The sequence below is a fragment of the Mastigoproctus giganteus genome, chromosome 13 (assembly GCF_048544385.1).
Source record: "Mastigoproctus giganteus isolate SK-2022 chromosome 13, ASM4854438v1, whole genome shotgun sequence".
NCBI lineage: Eukaryota > Metazoa > Arthropoda > Arachnida > Uropygi > Thelyphonidae > Mastigoproctus > Mastigoproctus giganteus.
In genome coordinates, this window is record NC_143587.1 from 151,195,401 (window position 1) to 151,221,544 (window position 26,144).

General features: G+C 38.6%; 2 protein-coding genes across 2 annotated transcripts in view; both read right to left on the reverse strand.

The window, feature by feature from the left end:
• Positions 1–14,446: 14,446 nt before the first annotated feature.
• LOC150076521 (uncharacterized) lies at positions 14,447–15,481 on the reverse strand. The gene has a single exon (XM_090387376.1). The coding sequence runs from the start codon at positions 15,479–15,481 to the stop codon at positions 14,447–14,449; it is 1,035 nt and encodes a 344-aa protein (XP_090243502.1).
• A 2,086-nt stretch (positions 15,482–17,567) lies between these two features.
• The window catches only part of LOC150076522 (uncharacterized), a 61,874-nt gene continuing 53,297 nt past the window's right edge, over positions 17,568–26,144 (reverse strand). Inside the window, exons 5-6 of the mRNA XM_090387377.1 lie at positions 24,081–24,206; positions 17,568–17,808 (exon numbers count right to left, since the gene is read on the reverse strand). Coding sequence (XP_090243503.1) covers positions 17,568–17,808; positions 24,081–24,206 — 367 coding nt within the window. The remainder of the gene's footprint in view (positions 17,809–24,080; positions 24,207–26,144) is intronic.

The window sequence follows — 26,144 nt, forward strand, 5'->3', positions numbered from 1 at the left end:
TTTGCAAAACAAAAAGCAAAAAGCTCTAAATTCAAATTTACACTATTTAGGCCTGGTGGATTCAAACAGATGGGCACTTTATCTATCAGTACTCTCTGTATAATGAATTCAGGTCTGCTTTTGAGACAGGTTTCTATGCTCGTTCAAGAAGATAAATACCACTAACTCAGTAATCCTGAAATTTATGGTTGTCCTCAAAACTTTGTGGATAAGTGTTTTAACAAAAAAAAAAAAAAGCTATGGGTAATCAAATTTCAGATGTATATAAATTTGCTTTCCTAGTGATCTGCATCTCCTGCAGTTAATATAACATTTAGGAAATTGAGTTCCAATTTTTCAAGACGTTACGTTTAAAATCATTAAAATCATTTGAACAATAAAGATTCACAAGGAAAACAGAAAATAACTAATGAATTTGAAAAGAATATGAGGAGAAAACACTACTCTCTGGAAATGCCATCAAGCTTTTCCTGAACTTGTTAACAATATAAATAGCATTACTATAGGCATATGAAGTAAGAAAGAAAGCGCATACAGCATCGCCAAAAAAAAAAAAAATATTTCACCAATCCAGTCTCTCGAAAAGGCTATCCTTGAACTTATTTAAGCTATAAACTGCCACAAGGGCAGATCGAAGTTTGTTCCAGCAAGTAACCACACAATACACATAGGCTAAGGGCAAATTTCTTCTGCATATCTGTTCTACACCTCTCTCTCTCTCTCTCTCTCTCTCTCTCTCTCTCTCTCTCTCTCTCTCTCTCTCTCTCTCTCTCCCCCCCCTCAATTTCAATTTATGCCCGCTCAATTGTGTAATCTAAATAAGAGGTAGAATCCCCATAAACATTAAGCTTGCTCACACCATTGAAGGCCTTATACCGCTCATTCAGATCACCTCGCAGGTGCCAAGTCTCCAAAATCTGCAATTTTCAGAAATTAAGCCTTTCTTGGTAAGAGCAACCGTTTATTTCTATCACCCACCTCGTTGCCCTTCTCTGTACTCGTTCCAGAAACTCTAGATTCTTCTTGATATAATGCCCCCAGAACTATATACAGTACTCAAGGAGTGGCCTGACCATTGCCATGTACAGGGGTATAATCACCTTCTTCTCATTGCAAGTAAAATTCCAGTATATCATTGACAAGGCCTCAAGAGCTGCTCTGGTAGCCTCTCTGCACTGCTCAGAAAACGTCATATCTGACTGTACAATTGTCCCTCAGTTCTTTTTCATTCTCCACTACTCTGATGACAGTATATCACAGTTGGCACGTTACTCTGGGGTTACTGCCACCCATATGCAGTGCTTTGAATTATCAAAGCTAAACTTAAATTAAAACCTCTCAGCAGTAGCATACTGTGATTAATTGTCAATAACAACCCTGCCAACCTTTGTATCGTCCTGCAAATTTGGACATTAAGCCTGATACAACTTCATCAATACCATTAATATATAAGAAAACAATAATGGGGAAAACACAGAAACCCTGCGGGTGCTACAAATAATATTTGCACATGAAAAGGCAGCATCCATTGATTACCATTTTCTCTCTCTCTCTCTCTCTCTCTCTCTCTCTCTCTCCTCTCTCTCTCTCTCTCTCTCTCTCTCTCTCTCTCTCTCTCTCTCTCTCTCTGTTGTGTCCCACTCAAACCATCGTTTTTAGATTCATTTAATCAGATTAATGCCGAAGAACAAGCCTTGTATATCCAAACTGCCTTACTACGAGCAACTGAATGCTCGACTAAGAGAATAGCTCCAAAAAAATCATCTGTTTCCCTGGTGGAATCCTCATCTAACGGTTTTAAGAAGACGTGTTCACAGGGCAAGGAAACTGTAACAAAGACGCCGCTCTTGGCCTCCCAATGAAGTACAAAGACCTCACAAATGAATACAGAACCATAAACACATCAGTATAATCTCGAAATCTCAAAGCAAAAAATCGCTACCTGGCCGTCTTTCGTCTCCACTGTGGGGCAACTCGAACCCATGGGGACTACTCTATCAACTTAGCAGAGGTAAAGTGCCAACCAATGATATTTACAACTCCATAGTGACTATTGACTCTGAAACCACGACATTGCATGATACTGTCACAATGATTCCTGGTTAAACTTTTCCCTCAGGATGATCAGTCAACAGACTCTCCCACTCAATTCATAACAAGAATCCTCAATCTTCAATACTCCTCCACTGTGGATACTGACTTGTTTACTCAAACAAGAGCTTCAAACAGCTTTAAATAAAATTCAATGTCCAAAATGTCCTGGACCTGACTTGCTGGAGAATACTGTCATTAAGAAGTTAGGAGAAACTTATCCCTAACATCCTGTTAAATCTCTTCAACAAATGTCTTCTCTGCTGTGGTAGTTTCCCCCATCTCTGGAAGAATGCACTAGTCAAAACTACTAAGAAAACTCAACAAGCCCACATCAGGACCCCAGAGCCTTCCGTCCCATTTTCTCTCCTACCAAATTTGGGAAAACTCGACGAACGACTATTTGTCCCAACAATCTATGATCTTCTCCAAGCTCAAGATATCTTTTCACCTCACCAGTAATGATTCGTTAAGGGCAAGTCTTGTGAAGATGCACTTCTTGCGTTAAAAAATTACATCCAGAATTCCACATCAAAATATGAAATGGCCATCTTCATAGACTTTGAAGGTGCTTTTGGACTCCCCTCTGGTGGGAGAGTGCCCTCGCAAGCCTTCAGAACATCTCATGCTCCTCTCAGTTGTACCAAGCTATCCGAGCCTACTTTGATCACAGATTTATACAGGTTACTTCAAAAACCTGCAGCATAACACGAGCTGTCAATAGAGGAAGGTCCTCAGGGCTCTGTTCTGGGGCCGTTCTTCTGGAACATTACACTAAATACGTGGCTAACCAGACAGTTCGATTTTGCTACTCCATTCGCATGTGTTGATGACCTTGTCATTGTCTTCTCAGGCAACTCCAGGCACCAATTCAAGAAAGAGCTTCTCCGGTCTTAAAGAATCTCATTAAATGGGCAACTGTCAAAGAAAGAGCTTCTCCGGTCTTAAAGAATCTCATTAAATGGGCAACTGTCAACACATTTAAAATATCTCCATCCAAAACCCGGCTCATGATCTTTAAAGGTCAACTAAATATCCATCGTCCTCCTATCTTGAAAATAGCTAACAAACAAATACCATATGTCAAGCACTTAAAACATCTTGGTGTGATCATTGATGATAGGCTCAATTTTACTCTCCACGTAAACCACCTAATAGATAAAATCAAGAAATTTACTATGGCTATTGTTCGGATTACGAGAACCGACTGGGGACTTGGATGCAAAGTTCTTCTCTTATATTACAAGGCAGTATTCATACCTATTGCAACCTATGCTGCTCCAGTTTGGTATGACAGAATTAAGAACGTCAAACTAAAATCAAAACTACTCTCCTTCCAAAAATGCGTGATTCTTACAATGCTCCGTGCCTGCAGAACTGTCTCAGCTATGACCTGCAGGGCATAGCTGGAGTATTACTTCTGAACTTGCACATTTTACATCGTGCCTTCTGCTACTTTCAAAAACATCAAACTCCATGGAATTCAATGGAATACAGAATGATGTCCTTGTAGACACCAAAGCTGAAAAAAACCCGGATTTGGTCTGCTTTAACAAAAATTTGGCAAGATCGTTGGAATACAACCACTAAAGGCAGAACTACATATAAATTTATTCCAGATGTCTCCTTTACTGCCAACAAGAAAAATTCCCTATGGTTCTCTCCAAACCTCTACACATCATTTATCATAACTGGACATGGCTCTTTCAACTCCAAACTCTTTCAGTTCAGAAAAGCAATACCGATTCTTGCCTTTGTCTCAAACTGGAAGACTGGAACCACTGCTTTATCACTGCCCTCTTTATGCTGACCTATGGAAGTCCCTACAAGACTGTATAAACACCTCACCTGGCAACGAAAAACATCTAGTAGAATCTGCCTTACACCTTAGAATCCTACAACAATTTGCTTCTGATTTATTTGCTAGAAGAAAACTTCTGTTAGCCAATCCTGCTTCAGCTTCACCTCCTATGGTGCCTCCAACACATTCAATAATGTCAGCCTCAACAGTGAGCAGCGTCTTGCAAAGATAAAATATTGTCACCTTGAATAGCTCTTAGAAGATCACATAGATCCTTCCAGTTTTTTAATTTTCTTATTTAAAATTTATTTATATATATTTTTTTCTCTTTTCTTTTTTTTGTCTTCTTTCTTTTATTTTATTTATTTATTTTTTAATATATTTTATTTTTACTTCTGTGTTATTATTTTTTTCTTTTCTTCTATTTTCTTAGTGGTACCGGCTAGAGAAAATAGAAGTAAGTCTGGGCAACTGTTTTTTTTTATTTTTATTTATTTATCTTATTTTATTTTATATAATTTTACTTCACCATCATTTTATTTATTTATTTTATTAGCAATTTCCCCCTTTTTTTTACTTTGTATCTATATATATATATTTTTTTTTTTACTTTATTTTAATACTTTGTTTTATTTTATTTTAATTTTTTTAAATTAAATTTTTTATTTTTTTTCCTACTCTTCTTTATAAATTTTTATCTCAGTTTATTTATTTTACTTTTTTGTTTTTTTTTAACTAACTTTTTTTCTTTTTTTTTAAATTATGATTTTATTTATTAATTTTTTCCTCTATGCTGGTACCCTAAGTTTGGGCAGCTGTCGGTACGAGATTTGCTGGCACCCACAGGTATAGCACTGTCTCCAGTGGGTGCAGGACTTTGTCCTCTTCAGGGCAGACAAAGATTGTAATGATCTATCTCCACTTGGCTAAGGACATATCTAGTGGCGTCTCCGTAGCCAGGTGAGCAGGAGCAGCAGTGCGTAGCGCACGCTTCTTGATCAGACCGGGGTTCGAGCCCGTGATTACCAAATACGGAGGTTGCGGAAAGGTCAGGAAATGACCACCGCATATCCCCGGAGCAATATGGCCTTAGTTGCTAATGCTTCTAAAAAAAAAAAAAAAAAAAAAACATATCTAGTTGTGGCCCACCTCCTCGTGGTGTAGACGGGCATCGGGCTCGCTTTCCAGGAGATCGCCTGCCCGGGAGCAAAGAGGCCAGAAACAATTAAACAACACATAATATACACAAACATAACACTACACGTTTCTGGCTGCTCTACAGAGTTTTGTATCATCACAGAGTAATAGGGCGGAGATGAACTCATGTTCCTGGAGCCACTATACAGAAGATACTATACATGTCTACGTGTCTACATCCCTTTATCCACAACAGTAAATTGCCTTTAAGACCCTACAGTCCCATACTACCTCCAATTTATACTTCCATATGCACTCCAATTAGCCTTCCATGTGCAACAGCATCGAACGATTTCCTAAAATCCAAGTATATGATACCAAAATGATTTTTTGCATCCAGTACCTTTATGACCACCTCATAGTATCCAATCAAATTGATTAGACAAGACTTCCCCTTAACAAACCCATGCACTCTCTGAACGAAATCTGCGGTCTTGTCTCGATGACTCTGTAATGCTTCTTTAACCAATGACTGCATTAATTTCCAGGAACAGAAGTTAAATTAACAGGACTGAAATTAATCGTGTCACCCATTGATTCCCCTTTGGGAATTGGGAGTACATTTACACATCTTCGGTCGTGGGAAACTCTGCTGAGTCCAAGGATGCTCAGTAAATTATGGCTGTTCCTCAATTTGAATTCATACCCTCGCAGGCGATTATTCTGAGCAAGAGGAAGAATCCCATCAGCATTCAGCATACTCAAATCATACAAGGCTTTATACACCTCAATCAGATCACCTCAGGTGCCTAGTCTCGAGACACTGTAATTTGCAAAATTTAAGCCATTCTTCATAAGAGCAACCCTTTGTTCAATTCACTAATCTTGTTGACCTTCTCTGTACTTGTTCCAGCAGCTCTACATCCGTCTTAAAATATGGCCTCCAGACCTGTATACAGTACCCAAGGTATGGCCTGTCCATTGCCTTATACAAGTGGATAATCAGCTCCTTGTTGCTGCTAGAAAAATTCCTGTATATCATTGACAAGACCATGAGTTACTCTTGCAGACCCTCAGAAAAATCATATCTGCCTGCACAAATACCCCCCCCCCCAGGTCCTTTTCATTCTCTACTACTGGCAGTGTACCACACAGTTGATATGTTACTCTGGGGTTACTGCTTCCCATATGCAGTACTTTTCATTTGCCAATGCAGTAATTTGTAATAATACTGTAATAATAAAATTATTGCTAAATTACAATAAAATAAATGAATCACTCTTAATACATACTAACGTTCACTAAATTATATTTCTAACGGTTTTTACAGATTTATTTTGTCATGTATAGAACGGTAATTTAAACCTGCACAAGGACGTTATATATAATGACCCTGTATATTAATGACTAAAAATTCAGGGTTTGAGAGAAGACGTGGATTTTGGCCAAAAGCCATATTGAAAGGATTATTTTAAAGCAACCATTGTACGCTCTTATTGTTTTTATTTTACATATATCTTTATAATTTATTTCATTTGACATTGCATATTGTACTTTTGCTTGAGGGTGCAGGATTAAGTCCATTTAGGCCTGCACAACAAAATTAACAAAACACGTAGACGTCTTGTGTAACTAGTGCAGCTTGCGAGGAAGCGGGAAAAATTGAGCACAGTTGTGTACCATAGAACATCGATGAAAAGAAGGGACAGCGAGAAACTTAGGACAAGTGTGATGGATATTTATAGGGGTTGTATAAGAAATACTAAAAGATGAATATTACAGAAGTCGGTGCAAGATGCTCGAAATTCAATAGGATTCGAATCCGGGGCTTTTCCATCCGGTGTGGGGAAAACGCTGACGATACCATTGTGCTATCCGCGCAGATCCTGCCCCTTTCATTGTGCCGCGATGGCACTCCATGATACATTTAGCCAACTTGCCACTTCCGCCTGCAACTGCTCGGTTTCAAGTCGTCAAACGGCTCGCCATCTGAAAGAATCATCTAAACGTCTACATCTAATCATCTACATACTGTAGTTGAAAGCTTCTGTGTATTTGTGGTTTAGTTCTATTGTGATATATCACAATCTAACACTGAACCAAAGGTTATTTAGTATATTTTAATTATTTATTTTATTTTATTATTTTTTATTATTTTGTATATTTTTACGCCTTTTAGTATATTTTAATTGATTTTATGAATTATAATTATGACTATTTGTATAAATTTTATTTTATAATAAAATCTTCTCTCGAACTGGTTGGTGTTTACAAGAAGCGATATTATCTAATACCCTACCTCAGAGGATTATCTCACTCATCTATGTCATTGTCAGTCGATCTCAGGCAAAGATAGTTAGGTTCTCTATCCACTCCATTCAGAAAATTCGTAGTTTTTCGTTCAAAACTGGCAAATCGACCAGGGAACACATGCAATTTAGGGAATATTACACATGGACCGATGAGTTTGTTCTCGGGTGACCTTCACATGACAGTTTTTTATTTATTTATTTATTTATTTTTATGCACTTATCTATTTAATAGGGAAGCTGTTTTCATTCGACAGTCAGTGTAAACGATAGGCTTAAACAGATCGGGCTGGAAGTGGTCTCCAATTGAAGATATTTCTTCCTTGATGCGCAGAAAGTTGTTAAAATTTAAAACTTCGAATGGGTTTATTTACGGAATGGGCCAGTTTTGTACTATAAACGAGAATAGTTGAACATACACGTCATAGATGGAGCTACTGGAAGATGTTAACTGTTAAACAAACTGGAAGTGGTCTCCAATTGAAGATATTTCTTCCTTGATGCGCAGAAAGTTGTTAAAATTTAAAACTTCCGAATGGATTTATTTTACGGAATGGGCCAGTTTTGTACTATAAACGAGAATAGTTGAACATACACTTCATAGATGGATCTATTGGAAGATGTTAACTGTTAAACAAACAGAACTAAATTCATAAGGCATTTTTTTTTCTGCAACAATTTGCACATTCGCACAATCGTGTCCTTTGTGCCAAAAAAAAAATAAATAAATAAATAATAGTAATGAAACTCTGCTACCAATTGCAAAATTTTCGCAACGGGTACAGCTAGCTGTAGCCATTACATACAATAGGCCTAACCGATTTGGTTCCAGAAGATATTTGATATCTTCTTATGTGTACATATTTCTTCCTATGTGTACAGAAATGTGGGAAAATATAAAAATTCCAAATAGTTAAAAATCAGAATAGTTTACTATTACAGAACGGGCCATTTTCTCTAATAGCGCTGCCAACTTTAAAGGAAAGAATAGTTTTATTTTACAGAAATAAGAAATTTCTGTAAAATAAGAAAGGAGAACGGATTTGACAGGTACGTCCTTACCTGCTCATGGCCAAACACAGACTACATTTCTTTAGGACACCTGAAGAAAAACTAGGCTACGAATTGCAAAATTTTCGAAAGGAGTACTGCTAGTTTTATTTAATTATTTATTTTATTTACTTATTTTATTTTATTATTATTCTATTTTATTAGCGTACAAGTTAGTGCTTCGCATCGTTTCTATACGTAGCCAACTACTTAGGTAATTATAAATTGATATAATTAAGTATATCAGCAGTGATTATTCATTCATTAAGAATTTACAGATAAAAGAACCACTAGGTGGCAGTGATCACAGTGTGCTGAAGTGGGATTTACTCAAAGATGTAACTAGCATCAGGGGTAAAGGGAAGGATTTTGCTTTCGTAAGGGTGACTGCAGTGGTCTCAGACAGTTTTTAAATTCTATACAGTGGGATCAACTGATAATGTTACCAACGGTGAATTCTAAATGTGAAGCCTAAAGGGACTTAACATTGGAGGCTATTAGGCTTTTCATACCAACTAAGATTGTTCAAGTTTTAGGCCTAAATGGATGTCAGATGAACTAACTCTGCTCGTGACAGAGAAGAAATATGGATGGGATGCATTTAAATTATCAGGTGACACAGAAGCCTGTGGCGGATATAAGCTTGTCTGTAATCAAGCCACAAAGGAGGTTAGGCAGGCGAAAACAGATTATGAGAAATCTTTGGCAAAGGATGCAAAGAAAAACAGCAAAGAGTTCTTTACTTATGTAAACTCTAGAAGGAAAGGGATGAATGAGATTGGTCCACCTAACATAGATGGTTTGACTATTGATGATCCTGCACAAGCAGCTGATAAACTGAATGAGTATTTTGCATCTACATTCACACATGAGGAGTTATTCAATGAGGGGAATGCCAGAAGTTTATTAAACTCTAACAGGGAGCTAAGCGATTTTGTAGTAACTGAGAGCAAATTAGAGGAGAAATTGCAGAAGTTAAATATTAAGAAGGCACCTGAGGTAGATGGGATCTATCCATTTATATGAAAGAAGGTAGCAAAGGAAGTAAACAAACCCTTAGCCATTATTATGCGGTCTGCCTTGGGGTCAGGGGAGGTCCTCATTGATTACAGCTGTGCAAATGTATCCCCAATTCACAAAGGGGGTTTAAAAGGACACATGTAACTATAGATCTGTTAGTTTAACTTGTGTTAAAGGGAAATCAATGGAGAAAGTGGCAACTGAAGTTTAATATTGACAAATGTTAACCCCAGGGGCTCACATCTGATGAGTATGGGCTTGGCACACCCAGGGTCCTGATCTGGATATCATCATTCTTCTCTTTCTTGATGATTCCCCCCCCCCTCTCTCTCTCTCTCTCTCAGGGCAACTCGGAAATTTTTTTTTCTTTTTGGCTGGTGCAGCATAAGCCTCAGGCTTTCTTGCACCATATAGCTAATAATAATAATAATAATAATAATAATAATAATAATAATAATAAATGCAAAGTTAAAGAAGCATTGCAGGTCATCTGGACAAGACTGCAGTAACAATTAAGACACAGCATGGGTTTGTTAAAGGAAGGTATTATCTGACCAATTTGATTGGATACTATGATGTGGTCACAAGGGAACTGGAAGAAAAAAGGATTTTGATATATTATACGTGGATTTCAGGAAAGATTTTGATACTGTTGCATATGGAAGACTGCTGTACAAGTTGGAGCGGTATGACATTAAGAGCAAGTTTGTATAATGGATATAGGGATGGTTGAGTGGGAGACGACAGAGAGTGGTAATCAATGGACTAATTATATTAGTGGACTAATATTATTAGTACAGTTCCCAAGGGTTCGGTGCTGAGCCCATTGTTTTTTTTGTGTATTCATCAATGATATTGACGAAGGTACATCAGGCTTCAAGTCGAAGTTTGCAGATGATTCAAAGGTTGGCAGAGTTATTAACAACAGTAAAGACAGTATGCTACTGCAACAAGATCTTGATAAGTTTGACAAATGGGCTAAGAAGTGGCAACTGAAGTTTAACATTGACACATGCAAAGTACTGCATATGAGTAACAGTAACCCAAGAGAACCGTACCAAATGTGTGGTACTGCACTCAGGGAAGTGGAGAATGAAAAGGTCCTGGGAGGTAATTGTAAAGTCAGATATAAAGTTCACTGAGCAGTGCAGAAGGGCTGCCAAAGAAAGTCATGGAGTCTTGTCAATTATATATAGGAATTTGCTAGCAGGAACAAGGAGGTGGTTATCCCATTGGAGAAGGCAATGGCCAGGCCACACCTTGAATACTGTGTACAGGTCTAGAGGCCTCATTTTAGGAAGGATGTAGAATTGATAGAACGAGTACAAAGAAGGGCAACAAGATTGATGGGGGAACAAAGGGCAAAAACAAATTGCAGTGCCTGGAGACTAGGCACCTGCAGGGTAATCTGGTTGAGGTGTACAAGGTCTTCAACGGGTTGAGCTAGCTCAATGCTGAATGGGATTATTCCTCTTGAGAGGGCGTAGATTCAAATTGAGGAAAGACAGTTGTAGAATCGATGTGCAGAAATTTGCCTTTAGCCAGCAGGTAGTTGATTACTGGACGAGACTTCCATCTCTTGTTGTGGAAATTGAAAGCTTAAATAAATTTAAGGCTAAGCTAGACAGACAATTGGAATGAATGGATGGGTGAAATGGGAGGTTTTTTTGTTTTTATCGATGCTGCATAAGCTTGTTTTCTTGCATCGTATTCCTCAACTAATGATAATGCTAATATCTCATATTGTCAATACCTTCACAACGCGTTGCCACGATATTGCACTCCCTCAAATAAGTGACGCTTCATCATAGAAGACTATTTTTACTTATTCTCAGCGGATACCGTCACCTATACGGCACCGTTTTGAAGTTTATTGGCTCTTCGTCAATGGTGGGCAGATACCCTGACATTGCAATAGTGACAACCCAATTACGAAGTATATAACTCCCAATATGAGAGATGCTTGATGGTGTAGGGTAATCTACTGTAGTTAACTCCCTACGTAACCTGAGTCTTCAGCCCTAAACTAATCTGTAATTTATTTATTTATTTATCATTTTATTTTATTTACTTATTTATTTATTTATTTTTTTGTTCTTTGAGCGACAATATCGTATATGCAGTATTATCTACTAAATTTCTTGAATCCAGGGGTAAGGTAGAAAAAAGTAGAAAGTGTAAAAATAACCCCTGTTTAAGAATCTGCTGGTTAATATTTGTATTTCTGATCCCAAAGCAAATTCCGTCGTTGAATATTTATAGGCATTTTGAAATTTATTGAAACAGCTCTACTGTAAGATTCTTAAACAGGGGATATTCCCTTGCTACAATAAACCGAATTAAGGTACAAGCTAAGGATTGGATACAAAATACTATACCTACCAACAATAGTAATATCAAAAAATACTTTATTTCTGTCCATATGTTGAACAGTGACATAAACAGCTTAACGGATTCTTTAAAGATACCGAATTTAAAATTGTGGTCAGACCAATACAAAAATTACACACTATTCTGAATAATCACTCAGTTCTTTCCTCGTTCGCAACACAAATTAACGACCTGGTACATAACATTTCTTGTGGTGATTGCGACTCGTCTTACCAAGGTTCGACGCGGTTTCCTCTGAATATTCGTGTTAATCAATATTCAAGGCTGTTATATCTGCATTTGTTTCAAAACTTGTTCTGTTCAGACGCAACTCTTTCAGCACTCAAGGAAAAGGCAGAAATACATGATGATGAAATTCAAGTCTACTGTCGTCATTTGGATGCATTACATAAGGAGTTTTCCGAACGATTTGAAGATATTCTCTCCATAAAGATTCCACATTGGGTTTTAGACCCATTTTCAAGTGTTGAGGAAACAGTAATGCAATTACAAGAAGAATTGATTGAATTAAAAACCAACGAAGAGTTGAAGATCAAATTTAAGAGCGGGTACCATCATTTCTGGTTCCAGCAACAATTTACAAATCTTTATCCTGGATTATGGATCGTTGTGAAAAAGTTCCTAATGGCGTTCCAGCGTCATATTTAGTTGAACGCGGATGTAATGCCGTTACGGACCTTTTGACGAAAAAGAGAAACGGACTACAAATAGTGGACCGGGACGATTTAAGGATGCTGCTTACTAATATTGAGCCGGATGTGGAAAAATTAGTTTCATGGTATCAGACCCATACTGCGCATTAATTATTTTTAAATTAATAAATCAGGTACTTGTAGATACTGTTGCACAATTATATTTTTGTTTATAAAATAAATGCTTAAATTTTAAATAGTTTTTATTAAAATTTAATTTTCAATGTATCATTTTTGACTGACTTTATGGGGTGGGCGCTGATGAAATATATGTTCTAAAAGGGGGCGGTAGTCCGAAAAAGTTTGGGAAACCCTGCTATAGACAAAAAAAGACAGGGTTTTTTTTTTTTGCGTTTTTTTGTCTTTTTGGGCCTAGGGTCCCGATCAGAGGAAAACCCTGAAAATCACTGTTTCATAAACTCGTTGCTGTTTTTTACTGTCTGCACAGTAGCACAGTGGTATCGTCAACCCGGGGTTTTCGCCAGAAAAGCAGGCAAATCGATCAGAGAACACATCATACAGATTTATAGGCACAATACATATGGGTAGAATTTACCCCTAACATATATTCAGTTTTTCAAAGAAGGATCCATGTCCCGAAAGAAAAATCGTCGAGTGCAGATTCGGAAAAAACCAAACTGGCATACCTCTACCCATCCGAGCAACCTCAGGAAGAAACTTCTTTAGGATCAAGTCTTTATCAGTATCATTCCATCTGTCCTGCCAAATGGAAATAAGCTCTTGCCAGATCCACTTCTTCTTATAACCGTTCTGTAAATTCAGCGCTATTGTCAGCTTCTGAAATTGCCTTCCTCTTCTGTAGTAAAAATACAAATCTCTATAAATGAGTTACAGATCCAGTGGTTGTGGGGCATGCTCCTGGTGGGGTATGTTCCAGCTAATCTGTCTGGGGTCGCCTTCTCTATCGTTACCATATTTCTATCTGTCTCCTCCAGTCTTCAGTCTCCCTGCACTCTAACTATAACGACAGCGTATGCCCCTAAATTAACACAGCCAAGTTACTAGCGTCAAAATTCCAACCTCACTCTCATGAAACCATTTCGGCCTAATCAAACTCTAGCGCTTACGCCATTTTTTTTTTATTACAATAGGCCCTTGTCAATGAAATCTTCGGAAACTCGGTGGCAGAAGTACGAAATTATACTGGGTACCTAACTTGCCTCCTCGTGGCAAAGTGTGGGCAACTGTGGGTCCCATTAGGGGCCCAACGGCTAAAAGGTCAGAAGATACAACGCACTACGATATTACACTACACAACAATATCCATATACTTTTTAAATCTCTGGCCTCCACAGACTACTGAGTTTCACAAACAATGCATACAACACGGAGATGGGGGAACCCCCCGGTGCCGTTAGACCCTAGTCCCTGAATACTTTACATTTTACCAGTCAACACTTGCAGCGCCACATTTGACACTTTACGACAGGCCATACTACGGAGTAGTATTGATCTTTGGATCGCAATCATCTTTCGAATATGCGAATATGTCTCTTAAATGATTTACATCATTTAAGAGACAAATCCATCCCATCTATGATTTTTTATCCCAAGAGTAAGACATTGTATACTTTTACCATCCATAAACACCACAAGGTTTCTGTTAATGGACAACTTTCCTCACAATAGTGCACATTTAGTCTTTGAAGTCGACACCCGCAGTCTGTGAATATCACACCAGGCTCTCAATGCCAATAGGACAGAATTCAAATTTTCCTCTAACTGCACCCTTGAATTTTCTCTCATGAGCAATACAAGATCGTTCTCGTAAGTAAGGCTAGAACGATGCTTGAATATTTCAGATTGCCTTTATTAGTACAGAAAATAATAAAATCTAAAATTTGCACAAATCATAAATTTAGGATAAGCTGCTCAACATCAACAACACTTTGATGTCGAATTGGCTTACCAAACAGAACTAGAAACCGCAGTCATTAATCTTCTAGAAGATCAACGTATCGACGGAGTGTTAAAGGAAGGTCAAGCTTCTGTATACCATCTGGAAGACTCCAGTTTTTATGTAGGGCACGTCTTATGGCACATCTACAAAGATGGGTTAGCTCGGATGGACTGCAGCATCGTGGTTTCAGCAACGGTACCCACTCGATGGTCCTATCAAGGAAGTTCATAGCAGGGAAATCCTTATTCATTAAAGAATACCGGAACAGCATAAATCCTTCACCAATGGCACTTTGTAAATGTGCTACAGACATCTGAGGAACAACGCGAAGAAGATACTTCACACAGGTTGCCCTTTCTTGGAAATAGCGGTGCTTTTGCACTTTTGGGTCTCTGTCATCGCTGAAAACGAGGTTATACAGGGAATTCAGAATAATGTAGCACGCAAGTCTTTCCACCTTCTTCCAACTTCTCTTAAAGCTCTTTGAATTTAAAGTTGCTCCTAACCTTAATAACAGCAGCGTCAAATCTGAATTCAAACTTTCGTTGCAATATAGGAATAGGTCGAATCTTCCATGACACAAAAGGTCTATAAATCGCTCCCCGCCGCCAAATACCATCCTGTTTGCATTAGCAACACGATGAAAATAGGACACGGGGTACTCTTGCACGCTCCTTTCATTAGGTACGTCGTGTCCAGGCCATGTCCAGAAAGCATGGATTCTTCCAGGGTAAAACAGTTCTACTAAGGAGAGTCCCAATAATTCATCGCAATTGTACAAACACACCAGGACTTCTCCGACCAACTGCAAGTCGCCAACATTTTTCCAAAAGCAAACCTTAGCGGGAATGTGAATGAACTTTTGAAATTCGAAGTCATCGAATTCTAAACGCGTTTTTATATTCCGCTTGTTGATTATATTCAGAAGAGTCCGGATGTTTCGCTCGTGGATCCGTGAGTGTTCATTCTCCTCTGGAGAATTCAAGAGAGCGTTTACGGCCAATTGAGTGTATTCCTGAAATATCCTACTCTGCAGTAAGGGAAAGTCTAATCGAGGTACTTTAGCCATTTCTGAATTGGTTGAATTCAGAAATTTGTTACTACCATTCCATTTGTATGTTATTGTTTAAAACAATTAAATTCATTTTTACCATCATGAGAGTTATCAATTCCTCAACAATTACAAACAATAACACCCATCATCATCAAAGATTCTACTCGAAATTCTCGTAAATACTTTACTTCAGTCATCCCTAAGAATGCAGTTCGTTAAATTTGTGGTTTTAACGTTCGTTTGCAATTATCACAACAACGTTCTACCCTATACTGCCAAAGGGAAATGGACTTGGTCGCTAGCCTTGAATAATACATTTTACAACTTTTTTATATGGATCTGTTCTGTTTTCGTTTGTAGTGTGAAAATTTTGTTGCAAAGTTACTTGAAGGAGTAAATTGGAAAAAAAAATTCAGCCAATCACAGAAATTTTCATTTGCTTTATTATTGGCAGAGAAAACAAGTTCTCCAGCTGTTATCCAAATTTCAAGTGTACTGATTCTACAAATCTCTGAGAGGACGAAAAAAATTTATCCCTTAACCCATTTCTTTCTAACTTGTGATAGAAAGGCTGAAGACGTAAGTAAATTTATTATTTCAGTTTTCAATAGTACACATGATGGATCATTCACAAATTATGTGAATGGTCTAACTGAATCATTAAACGCACTGCTCGTCTTTCAATAATGAGGCCATTATTGTGAGCCTTTTTAAGCAATAATTTTACCTGACTTTTGCCATTATTGTTCCGCTATTTGGATTCCTACTCAAATATATGGACCTACTTGAATGTGTTCAAATCAAACATATTTGTTTCCTTTCTTTCGAGAAATACATCGAGTTCCATCTCAGAGATTACCATGTTCTGTGCACTCAGTTTCGTTTAATTCCTCTTAATTTAAGACGTAATTTTCAATCTTGCTGCTTTATTTGCACTTTATTTCGCAATCTGAGTAATTTGTTTCTCTCCTAGTTCTTATTCAACAACAAAACAAAACTATTATATTTAGGGTAACCTAGAGAGTCACTTCAAAACTTCAACATTCAACAACCCATGTGTATTGTGTCTGTAAATTGCGTGTGTTCTCTGGTTAATTTCCTGCTTTACGCCTGAGACCGACTAACTCAGCCATGGAGTGGAAAAAAGTCCATAAAAGTTCATTATCGATGGGATTCGAACCCAGGCTTTTTCACCCAGTGTGGGGACTCGGCAATTATACCACTCTGCTAATGTTCAGGAAGCTGACTCTTGTGCAATTTTTTTTTTATATTATACTATTAATTTATTATATTCCATTAAGTTTAATTAATGATGAGCATTTAGCATGTAAATTTTTAAATTATTATCCATATTTTATTATAATTTGTTCAAAGTTGTAAATAGTCGCGTGTTGTTAAATTCTGTCTGTTTGATATATTTCATTCGTATTTTTCCATAGAGGTGAATTAATGTTTATTATTGTAATGTAATCATTATTCCAAATAAATATGTTTCTATCTCATATTGTGGTTCATCACGAGTTACCTTAGTTCTATTATTTACAGTACTACTGTAAATAAAAGCACAGCTCCAATGGATAGTTATATTGCTATTTATTTAGTGTGTACATTGCTGTTTCGACCCCTTTTAGGTTTTATCAGTGGTATTTATATTCCTCTGTCAACACGGTGAAGACCTGAACAACCGATTCAGGTCTTCACCGTGTTATATCCAAAAGTTATATCCACAATACGTTAGGGTCTTCACGGACGGCTTATTTGCCCACCGATAAGATTCCTAAAAACAATCGAAACTGCGGTATAGATAATAATGAATAAATACAATATCTACAGGAGTGGGGAAAGAGGCCCATCACCTTTTTCTTTTTCTGTTTATGTCAGTAGAAGAGGGCAAATTACTTTATTTAAATATTCATATGTTTAAAAAAAATAGTTCCCCGTTTTCTGTTTCTTAAAAAGTAAATTAAAAAATAAAATAAATTTCGAAGCAGTTTTCGTTTTCAAGTTGAAGTTTGCATTTTTAAAAATGAAAAGGCAGCAAAAAAAAAAAAAAAAAATATGTGTAATTACCAAATGACAGATATTTCTTTGGTATGGATATCTAATTAACAATATTAAATATCCCAAATATGAAAATGATCCACATATAATGACGAACAGCTGTTGCATGGGACGCTAATTTTCTGCTGTGTTCCGTAGCAGGAAGAGGATAAATTACCGTCCTATGAGTCCAAGGTCGCTGTGTGGTGAAACGAGAATTCACTCTAAACACTGTTGTAGAAGGCACTGTGGGAATTCGTCCAGATGGTTTTGGAGCAATACAGTTACCGTCCACATCCATCCTAGACGACAGAACAAAAAAGAGAGATCATTAAAACTACATACTGCCACCTGTCCATACAATATTAAATAAATAAATAGGAAACAGCCCAAATCATTCAATTTATGGAAGGATTTTTTTTGGAGAGAGATAGAGAGAAAGCCCCTCCAATTAGTGCACCCATTAACACATGGAGGCACTAAATTATGACGGGAACACATCGTATTACAGTCATAATGCGATTTACATTGGTGTGAAAAATTTAAGGACTAGTCAGGTTTCCCATATCCAGGCCACTCCTATGAGTGGCCTGGATATGGGAAAAACATACCAAAGGAACCTCGTGAGGTACGGAAATGATGAAGGAAACAACACCGAACCAACAACGGAAAAAAAACGGTACAGAGGGACTTTATTCAAAAATGACAACATAGCACTGGCTGCCATGATACAGATGCATCACTGCCAAAGATGGAACAAAGGGAAGAGGTGGTCCTCAGTAGGAGATATGGCCACCCCTAATGTCGATGTAGGCTTTGCACCGCCTGTCCATATGTAGAACAATGTTGTTGATAAGTTCTTGCAGTAACATCGTCCATTCCTCTGTTAGCGCCATCTTCAACTAGTGAGCATTTTCTGGTGGGTGTGGACGTGCCGCTAGGCATCTACCCAGAGCGTCCCATATGTGTTCGAAGGGATTTAGATCGATCGGAAGAACGGGCAGGTCAATCCATACGAATAATGTCCTCACTTTCCAAAAGCATATCAACAGCTGCAGTGAGATGGGGTATAGCGTTATCATCCATAAACACGAACTCGGGGCCAATGGCACCTCGGAACAGATGAACATGGGGAAGGATTATCTCAGTACAGTAGCGTGCACCGGTTATATACATACAGTGCCGCCTTCCAGTATCTGGAGTTGTGTACGTGCATCCAAGATAACGCCTCCCCAGATGAGAACACCTCGACCGCCATATCGATCCATTTCAGTGATGTTTGCAGGATGATACCGTGTGTCAATCTCTCGCCAGATTACCTGACGTCCAGAATCGCTGCTGAGACTGAATCTACTCTCATCAGTAAAGAGTACTTTAAGTAAAGATTTTATGGTTGTAACCTTTAGAAATAGTGTTGGTCCTTAAGTTTTGCACGCCAGTGTACATTCTCAAGATATATATTATTTAATTTATATACAAGATTTATATACAAATTTTATATACATACTCTTATATATTCTGTAGTCCTTGTGTACATATGTATATGTGTGTCCTGGTATGAAGGGCGGCTCCTAGACATAATCCCATCTCCACCTATTACTCCTGTGATAGCTCAGAACCTCTGCAAAAGAGGCCTAAAAAGTGTTGTGTCAGTCCATTTCGTCATCCGGGAACAACCAACACCTGGAACAATCATTATCTGTGTGTGCTATAATGCACAAATCTCGCACCCACCAGATGAAGTGCTATACCGGTAGGTACCAGCAATCTCGTCCCCAAGGCTGCCCAGACTTGGAGTCCAGTGGAAAAAAAAAAAAAAATTCCAACTAGGAACAATGCACACTTGTTCAAACGAAAGCAACATTATGCAATTATTTACATGTAAATAGCAAATGCTTACGTATATACACTTAGAATGACATTAACTTAGCAGTATTAGAAAAACATTAACATTATGAACATTATCTCCACTTAGAGTCTATCCACAAATGCAAGCCTACATTTGGGTATTGAGGAGGGGGAAGATCAACTCGCACTATAATCCAGGAACATCCTATGAAGATGTACAGTATGTGCAAAGTACTTATCATAGACGAGTACCGTTTCCAGAGGATGCCCACAGGGTTCAGTCTTGGGACCGTTCTTCTGGAATGCAGTGCCAGACCAGTCGCTCACGAAGGATAGCAAAGGGTTCATCAACGTTGCATATGAATATGACCTGGTGGTGGCTATGCAGGCAGGATCAAGACAAATTCACGAACAAAAATTTCAGTCAGTTTTGAATGATTTATTGGCATGGCCAGGTTTAAATAAACTAAATATTTCTGTCACCAAGACGAATTTCACGGTGTTTAAACACCACTTCGATTATGGAAGGCCGCCAAAGGTAATCCTATATGATGCTCAAATTCCATATGTACAGAACACCAAGTATTTGGGTTTAACTTTGGATGATCATTTCAGGTTTCGTGTACATGTCACTAAAATCAATAAGTTTGTAGCTGCAGTTGTTAGAATTCCCCGCAAGGAATGGGGTTTATCCAAAAAAAAAACTCTTGTATTGTACTACAAGACGATATTTCTTCCAATTGTGGTTTATGGTGCTGATATTTGGTTTGTGGCAGCTACCAAGGTTACAACTAAAGCTAAGCTTCTCTCGCTGCAACGTATAATTCTGCTTACAGTTATACACTCCCAGGACAGTGTCGAAAAACGCCTTACAGGTTATTGCAGGTACCATCCCCTTCGATTTACACGTTATTTTCCGAGGTATTGTATATAACTCAAAGAAGGGAAGGCCGTCACAAATACCGACTATCACCTCTAATCCAAATAACAACATAAAGGAGAAAACATAGAATTTTGGGTGAGGTTGTGAATTGCTGGCAGCAATTGGGATGTGAGTGTTGTTGTTGTTGTTTGGTTTTTAGGAGCATTAGCAACTAAGGCCATATTGCTCCAGTATATGCGGTGGTCATTCCTTAACCTTTCCGTATCCTCCGTATTTGGTGGTGACGGGCTCGAACCCCGGTCTAATCAAGAAGCGTGTGCTACGCACTGCTGCTCCTTCCCACCTGGCTACGGAGGCGCCTGGGATGTGAGTGAGTTTGGAACCATTACAAGAGGGTTCATTCCAGCTGAAAGCTTTGCAATGAACAAGAGGGTGGCTTCTTGGTTTGCTTCACCATGACCACGATTTACTTAATCACTGGAGATGGCTTAAGGGCCAAACTATTTGTAAGAGGATTAGAATCTGACCCCCACTGTTCGTGCGGTGAGGTTGAATCTTGGAGACATGGCATCCTTGGATGCGGACTGTATGCTTCAGACAGGAAGGAATTACTAAATAGGTTACCAAACCTCATAGAGAATAATTTACCTCTCTTAGTTCAGAGCTGGGACATCTTTGCTTGCTTCAGGAATTCTCGGCCAAAGTTTTAAAAGAAGACAGGAGTTAAGAAGTCTCCTGCAAAATACCAATTTGTCGGTCCTTAAAGTAACATCTAAGGACTTTGAACAGGTAGTCATCACACTTCGCCATTTCCAGTGACCTGAGGGCTCTCCTACCAGAGGGAATCGAAAGCGTTCTCAAAGTCAATAAAAACAGCAAGCACATATTTGCTCTTTGCCTCCTAAATGTAAGCCAGCAAGATTGAGATTGAGTCCTCAGTGGATTGTCCTTTTTTGAATCCGAACTGGCAATCAGAGGAGAGTTGATGTTCTGTGAATAATTTTAAAATCCTTGGGGCAATCATCTTTTCAAATAATTTTCCAAGATTGGTCAATAAAGAGATTGACCTGTATGCTGTGGGGTTTGTTTTTGGCTTTCCAGGTTTCTATTCAAGAGGGACAGCCCCTCTAGCAAGCATTTATTAAATAAGTTTAATAAGGTCTCAAGGAAGAATTCATAAAATTTTTCAGTCATTTAATTGTCAATGAGGTCAATACCAGGGCATTTTTTATGGTTCAATTTAGCTACTGCAGCTTCTAGCTCAAGCATGTTAAAAATGGCAATGTCAGTTGTTCGCTTATTATTCTTATATATTCTCGATTATATATACTTCTTATATATTCTCGATTAATTCGTCTAATTTCCGCTTGGTCAGGGCTGTCCATATACGGTAGGTCTTTCGGAAAGAGGCTACCCACTATCGCTTCGACTGTAGATTCCCGGTTCGAAGTTTCTTGATTCTCTCTAATTACCGTATTGTAAATTTCACCACATTTATATTTTTGAAAGCTTATAGATTATACCACAAGGGACAGCATTTCCTGCTCCCTTCACCAGACGTTGCCAACAGTTTTGCTTGCTATCAGCAATTGCTTTATAGTACCTCTTCCTCAAATCTTTGTAATTATTTTTCAAAGCCTGAGTGTTTGCGTCCGATAAATGCCTGTTCCTTTGGTATGCTTTTCTTGCTTGTTGACTTTGTTGTCACAATTCAGCTAGTGCTGAAGACCACCATGGTACAGAAGTTCTTGTGTTCTATGTACAGGTGCTTCAAAGACTATTGTAGCGTATTTTCGTTGGAAAAAAGGCACCTGGTTCTTTTTGCACAACAGTGCCCTCGCCCATTCCGCACTTGTTGTGAAGACATTTCTGACAAAACATGGCTTTGTACAGGTCAGTCAGCCATCCACCCTACTTTCACGATCTAGCGCAAGTGGGCTAGATTTGAGTGTCCTCAAATGAAAGAGATTTCAGGATGTTAAGAACATAAAGAAAACATAACCGCTGAACTGAACACCATCTCTTTGCCCTTCACAGATTCATTTCAGAAACTTAGAATGGTGTACTAAGTACATCCAGTCAGGTGGTGATTAATTTGAATAAAAATAAAACCGTATTTGAACTCCTTCACTTTATGTTCATTTTATTGTACCAGTTCGGGACCTTTATTGCCACACTTCGTATTCATTCATCGTCGATGTTCTGCCAAGCCCTCGTGTGTAACACAGGTGGTAGGATCGCCGTCCTCCCCACACCGGGTGGAAAAGACCTGAGTTCGAATTTCGTCGATGACGGGAGGAATTTTTATAGGTGGTCTTTATCACAACGTGGCTGAGTCAGTCAGTCTCAGGTGAGGGTAGCGTGGTTTTTTCTCCCTAAAACTCGGTTTTTTTGTCCAGCAAACAGAAAATCGATCTAAGAATTCGCAATTTACAGACAATATAGACAGAGCAATATGGCCTTGTCGTTGATCCTCCTAAAACCCAACTACAACAATAACAACAACAACAAGTCCACTATGTACCAATCTTGACATACAGCTGTGAGTCATGGATCCTTTCCTCTCAGCATCGAAGCCGACTACAGGCTGTCGAGATGAGGAACCTTCATAGAGTAGAACAGAAGACATGATGAGACCGAATCCATCGTCACGCTATACGGGCTACATTAAACGTAAATTCACTTCAAAGGCAGATCAAATAAGGCCAACTTCGATGGTTTGGCCCTCATCAAAATGGACGGTTTTCACGTTTAGCCTGGGAATCCAATGCACGCAACCGGGGGGGGGGGACGTGTGAAATGGGAAGATAACGTCCAAAATAGTCTGGCCAAGACGGGGAGTGGCCTGGCGACCGGTCAGAACGGTTGCTTCTGAAAGGAAAAGATGGCGTTCACTCTATGAAACCTCGACACTAACTGGTACAAGAGGAGCGAAAAAGTAAGTAGGCGATTGTTATCCTTACTAAAAGGAAACGGCAAATTGCTCCTTCTAAAACACCTCGGTGATTGAGGCCCCAAGCCATGACTTATTTGTCATGGCTTATTTGTCAAGACAAATAAGTGTCGAATTATCGCGTCAACCAAAATACTGCTTGTTTGTTTGTTTGGTTGGTTTTTAGGAGCATTAGCAACTAAGACCATATTGCTCCGGGAATATGCGGTGGTTATTCCCTGACCTTTCCGCAATCTCCGTATTTGGTGGTGACGGGCTCGAACCCCGGCTAATCAAGAAGCGTGTGCTACGCACTGTTGCTCCTTCCCACCTGGCTACGGAGGAGCCGAAAATACTGCATAAAGAGAGAGAGAGAGAGAGAGAGAGAGAGAGAGAGAGAGAGAGAGAGAGAGAGAGAGAGAGAGAGAATACAATTCAGCTACAACGTTGTACGAGTAAATTAACCCGAGTTTCTATTTGGAATATGCAGTCAATTTAGAGCCAAAATTACGATCACTGTAATTTTGGCTCTAAATTGACTAATGTTGATTTGGCCTCGCCGAAAGTCATAATTAAGTATTGGTAAATGAACGTTACAATGATGAAACACATGAAACAAAATACACCATAATTTTTATAATTCGTATTTAAACAGCCAGGCAGTATTAATTTAACAAATCATTAGTCTTCAAAACTCGCATGCAACTCGCCCTTCAGCTTGAAAATATATTTTCCACTTCGCATTAATAGCAGGCTTTGAAAATGAGTAAATCAGTTACGCCCATACTTTATTTTATATCACGAATATAAGCGTAACTAGAATCTCAGTCGGGAGTTGAGTCGAAAATTTGCCTTGTCAAACATCGTTTTGCTTTAAGTCTCTTAATTCAAAATGTTATAAATATACTTACGTAGTAGTAATTTTTTCACAGTGAGTTCCCAAAAATGCCATGGAATGATCCATCAGGTTTCTTGCTGAATTACCACAACGCTGTTTCAAAGGATCCTGGACACATTTCTCAAACCTGTTATAGGCACTGAAAAATTAAAACAAGAAATTTCTTAAAATTTACCAAGCGAAACAAAACACAGATTTTTTTTAAAGTCTGCTTTTAAGCAGAAATCAGTTTTTTCCCCATATGCAATGAAATTTTAAATGGCTTTCAAATTTCTATAATTTGAAAGCCATTTAAATAGAAGAATGCTTGTTCAAAATTCAGTACGGCAATAGAAAATCCAAAATGTCATAAGGTATGTGTGCAGTACTGAAAGCCTGTGACAGCACTGGCGAGACTAGCAATTCTGGATCCTCTCCTATGTCTCCCCTAATCGCACTCTAATTGCTGAGCTGCCCCCAAGTGATATCTAACAACAATAACAAATCCACCATCGGGCCCTTGACTCTATAGCTCCCCGCGATGACTGGTTGGGCGGTATGGTAGTTTCGCCAATACGTGACAGAATAGTGGTTTCCATCATAATATTCCATCATGAATATTGTATATTGGAGGAAATTTTCTAATGGATCCTTCAATTGTGACCTTAGACGGAGACCTTATTGAGTTATTTCCGGTTTTCATCCAGCGTGAAAACCCGAATTAACACACGAACGACCCCGACTCAGTCCAGATTTTCATCCCGTGTGCAAAAAGGCCCCAGAACACATATACACTTGTATAGTTATAATACACAATCGCGCAATATGGTCTAAGTCAATGATGCGCTTAAAACTCAATAACACTGAACAACAGTAATGGCAGTGTGCTACTGCAACAGGATCTAGAAAAGTTGGGCAGATGGGCTGAGAAGTGGCAACTAAAGTTTATAACATTGATAAATGCAAAGCACTGCATATGGGTAGAAGTAACCCCTGAGAAACTACCAACTGTGTGGTGCTACACTTGGGGTGGTAGAACTGAATCATTCCAGTTAGTGGTTTCTGTGTCATTGTTGACCACAGTGTTGTACAGTTCATGAGAGAGAAACTTGTTTTTGCTACCCCAGGGATCAGAATTTCTTGTAGATTGAACTAAATATTACCAAGAGGCAAGTTTTTTTTTGCAATTGCTTTTACGTATTCTTTTCGCTGGTCTTTATAGATATTTTTCAGTCCGGTGGCCCATGGTTCAGGCCAGGACTTTCTCCGTTGAAAGTCTCTTCGTGCTTTATGGACTTTTTGGCGTAAAGTGGAAAGTTCATCTGTCCACCATGGAACTGTAGTATGCTTACTAGTTTTCTTCTTAGCAGAGCGTTCTGTAGCACGAAGTAAGGCAGCTTGTACACAGAATGCATATTCTGAGGCATTGAGCTGGTTCAAAGCGCAATGAATGTTAGAATTAAAATCCTGGTGAATTGAAGACATAAATAAAGGCCATTTGATGGTTTTGATAGAAAATCTTCTAAGATCTTGTGTAGGAGGAGGAGGAGGAGGAGGCGGCGGATTTTGGTTTTGGTTTTTATGGCGCATGGGCGACTAAGGCCATGGATGAGGCAGATCAGTAGAAGTAGTTGAAAGGAGAGATACCTTAATGGTGATTGCTCGGTAATCACTGTTTGTGTAGTCAGCATGTATGGCCCAATCAGAAAACCTCGAGGAAATCGCTGGCGTTCAATTGGTTAAATCAATGACTCTCCATAGACGTTTGAAAAGGTATACGGTTGGTTGGGTAAGTTATGAAGGTTTAGATTATAGGAATAAAAATTCCTCGAAAATCCTACCTCTGTTGTCCAACACGTTGCAGAATCTTAAGAAAGATTTTGAATTTCAGTTGTAATTATTAAATATGTGGGTTTAAAGTAGCAAACACATGTTCTACATCACCACGCCAACCACCGACATGGTACCAAAGTGCTTCCATAAGAACCTAGGAGCAATAGGCCTTCGAGAGAACACTTATATGGAACTCCAGCACGCCACGATCCTTAACACCCATGTTATAGTAAGAGTGGGATGCTAACGTTCACCATCAGTAATA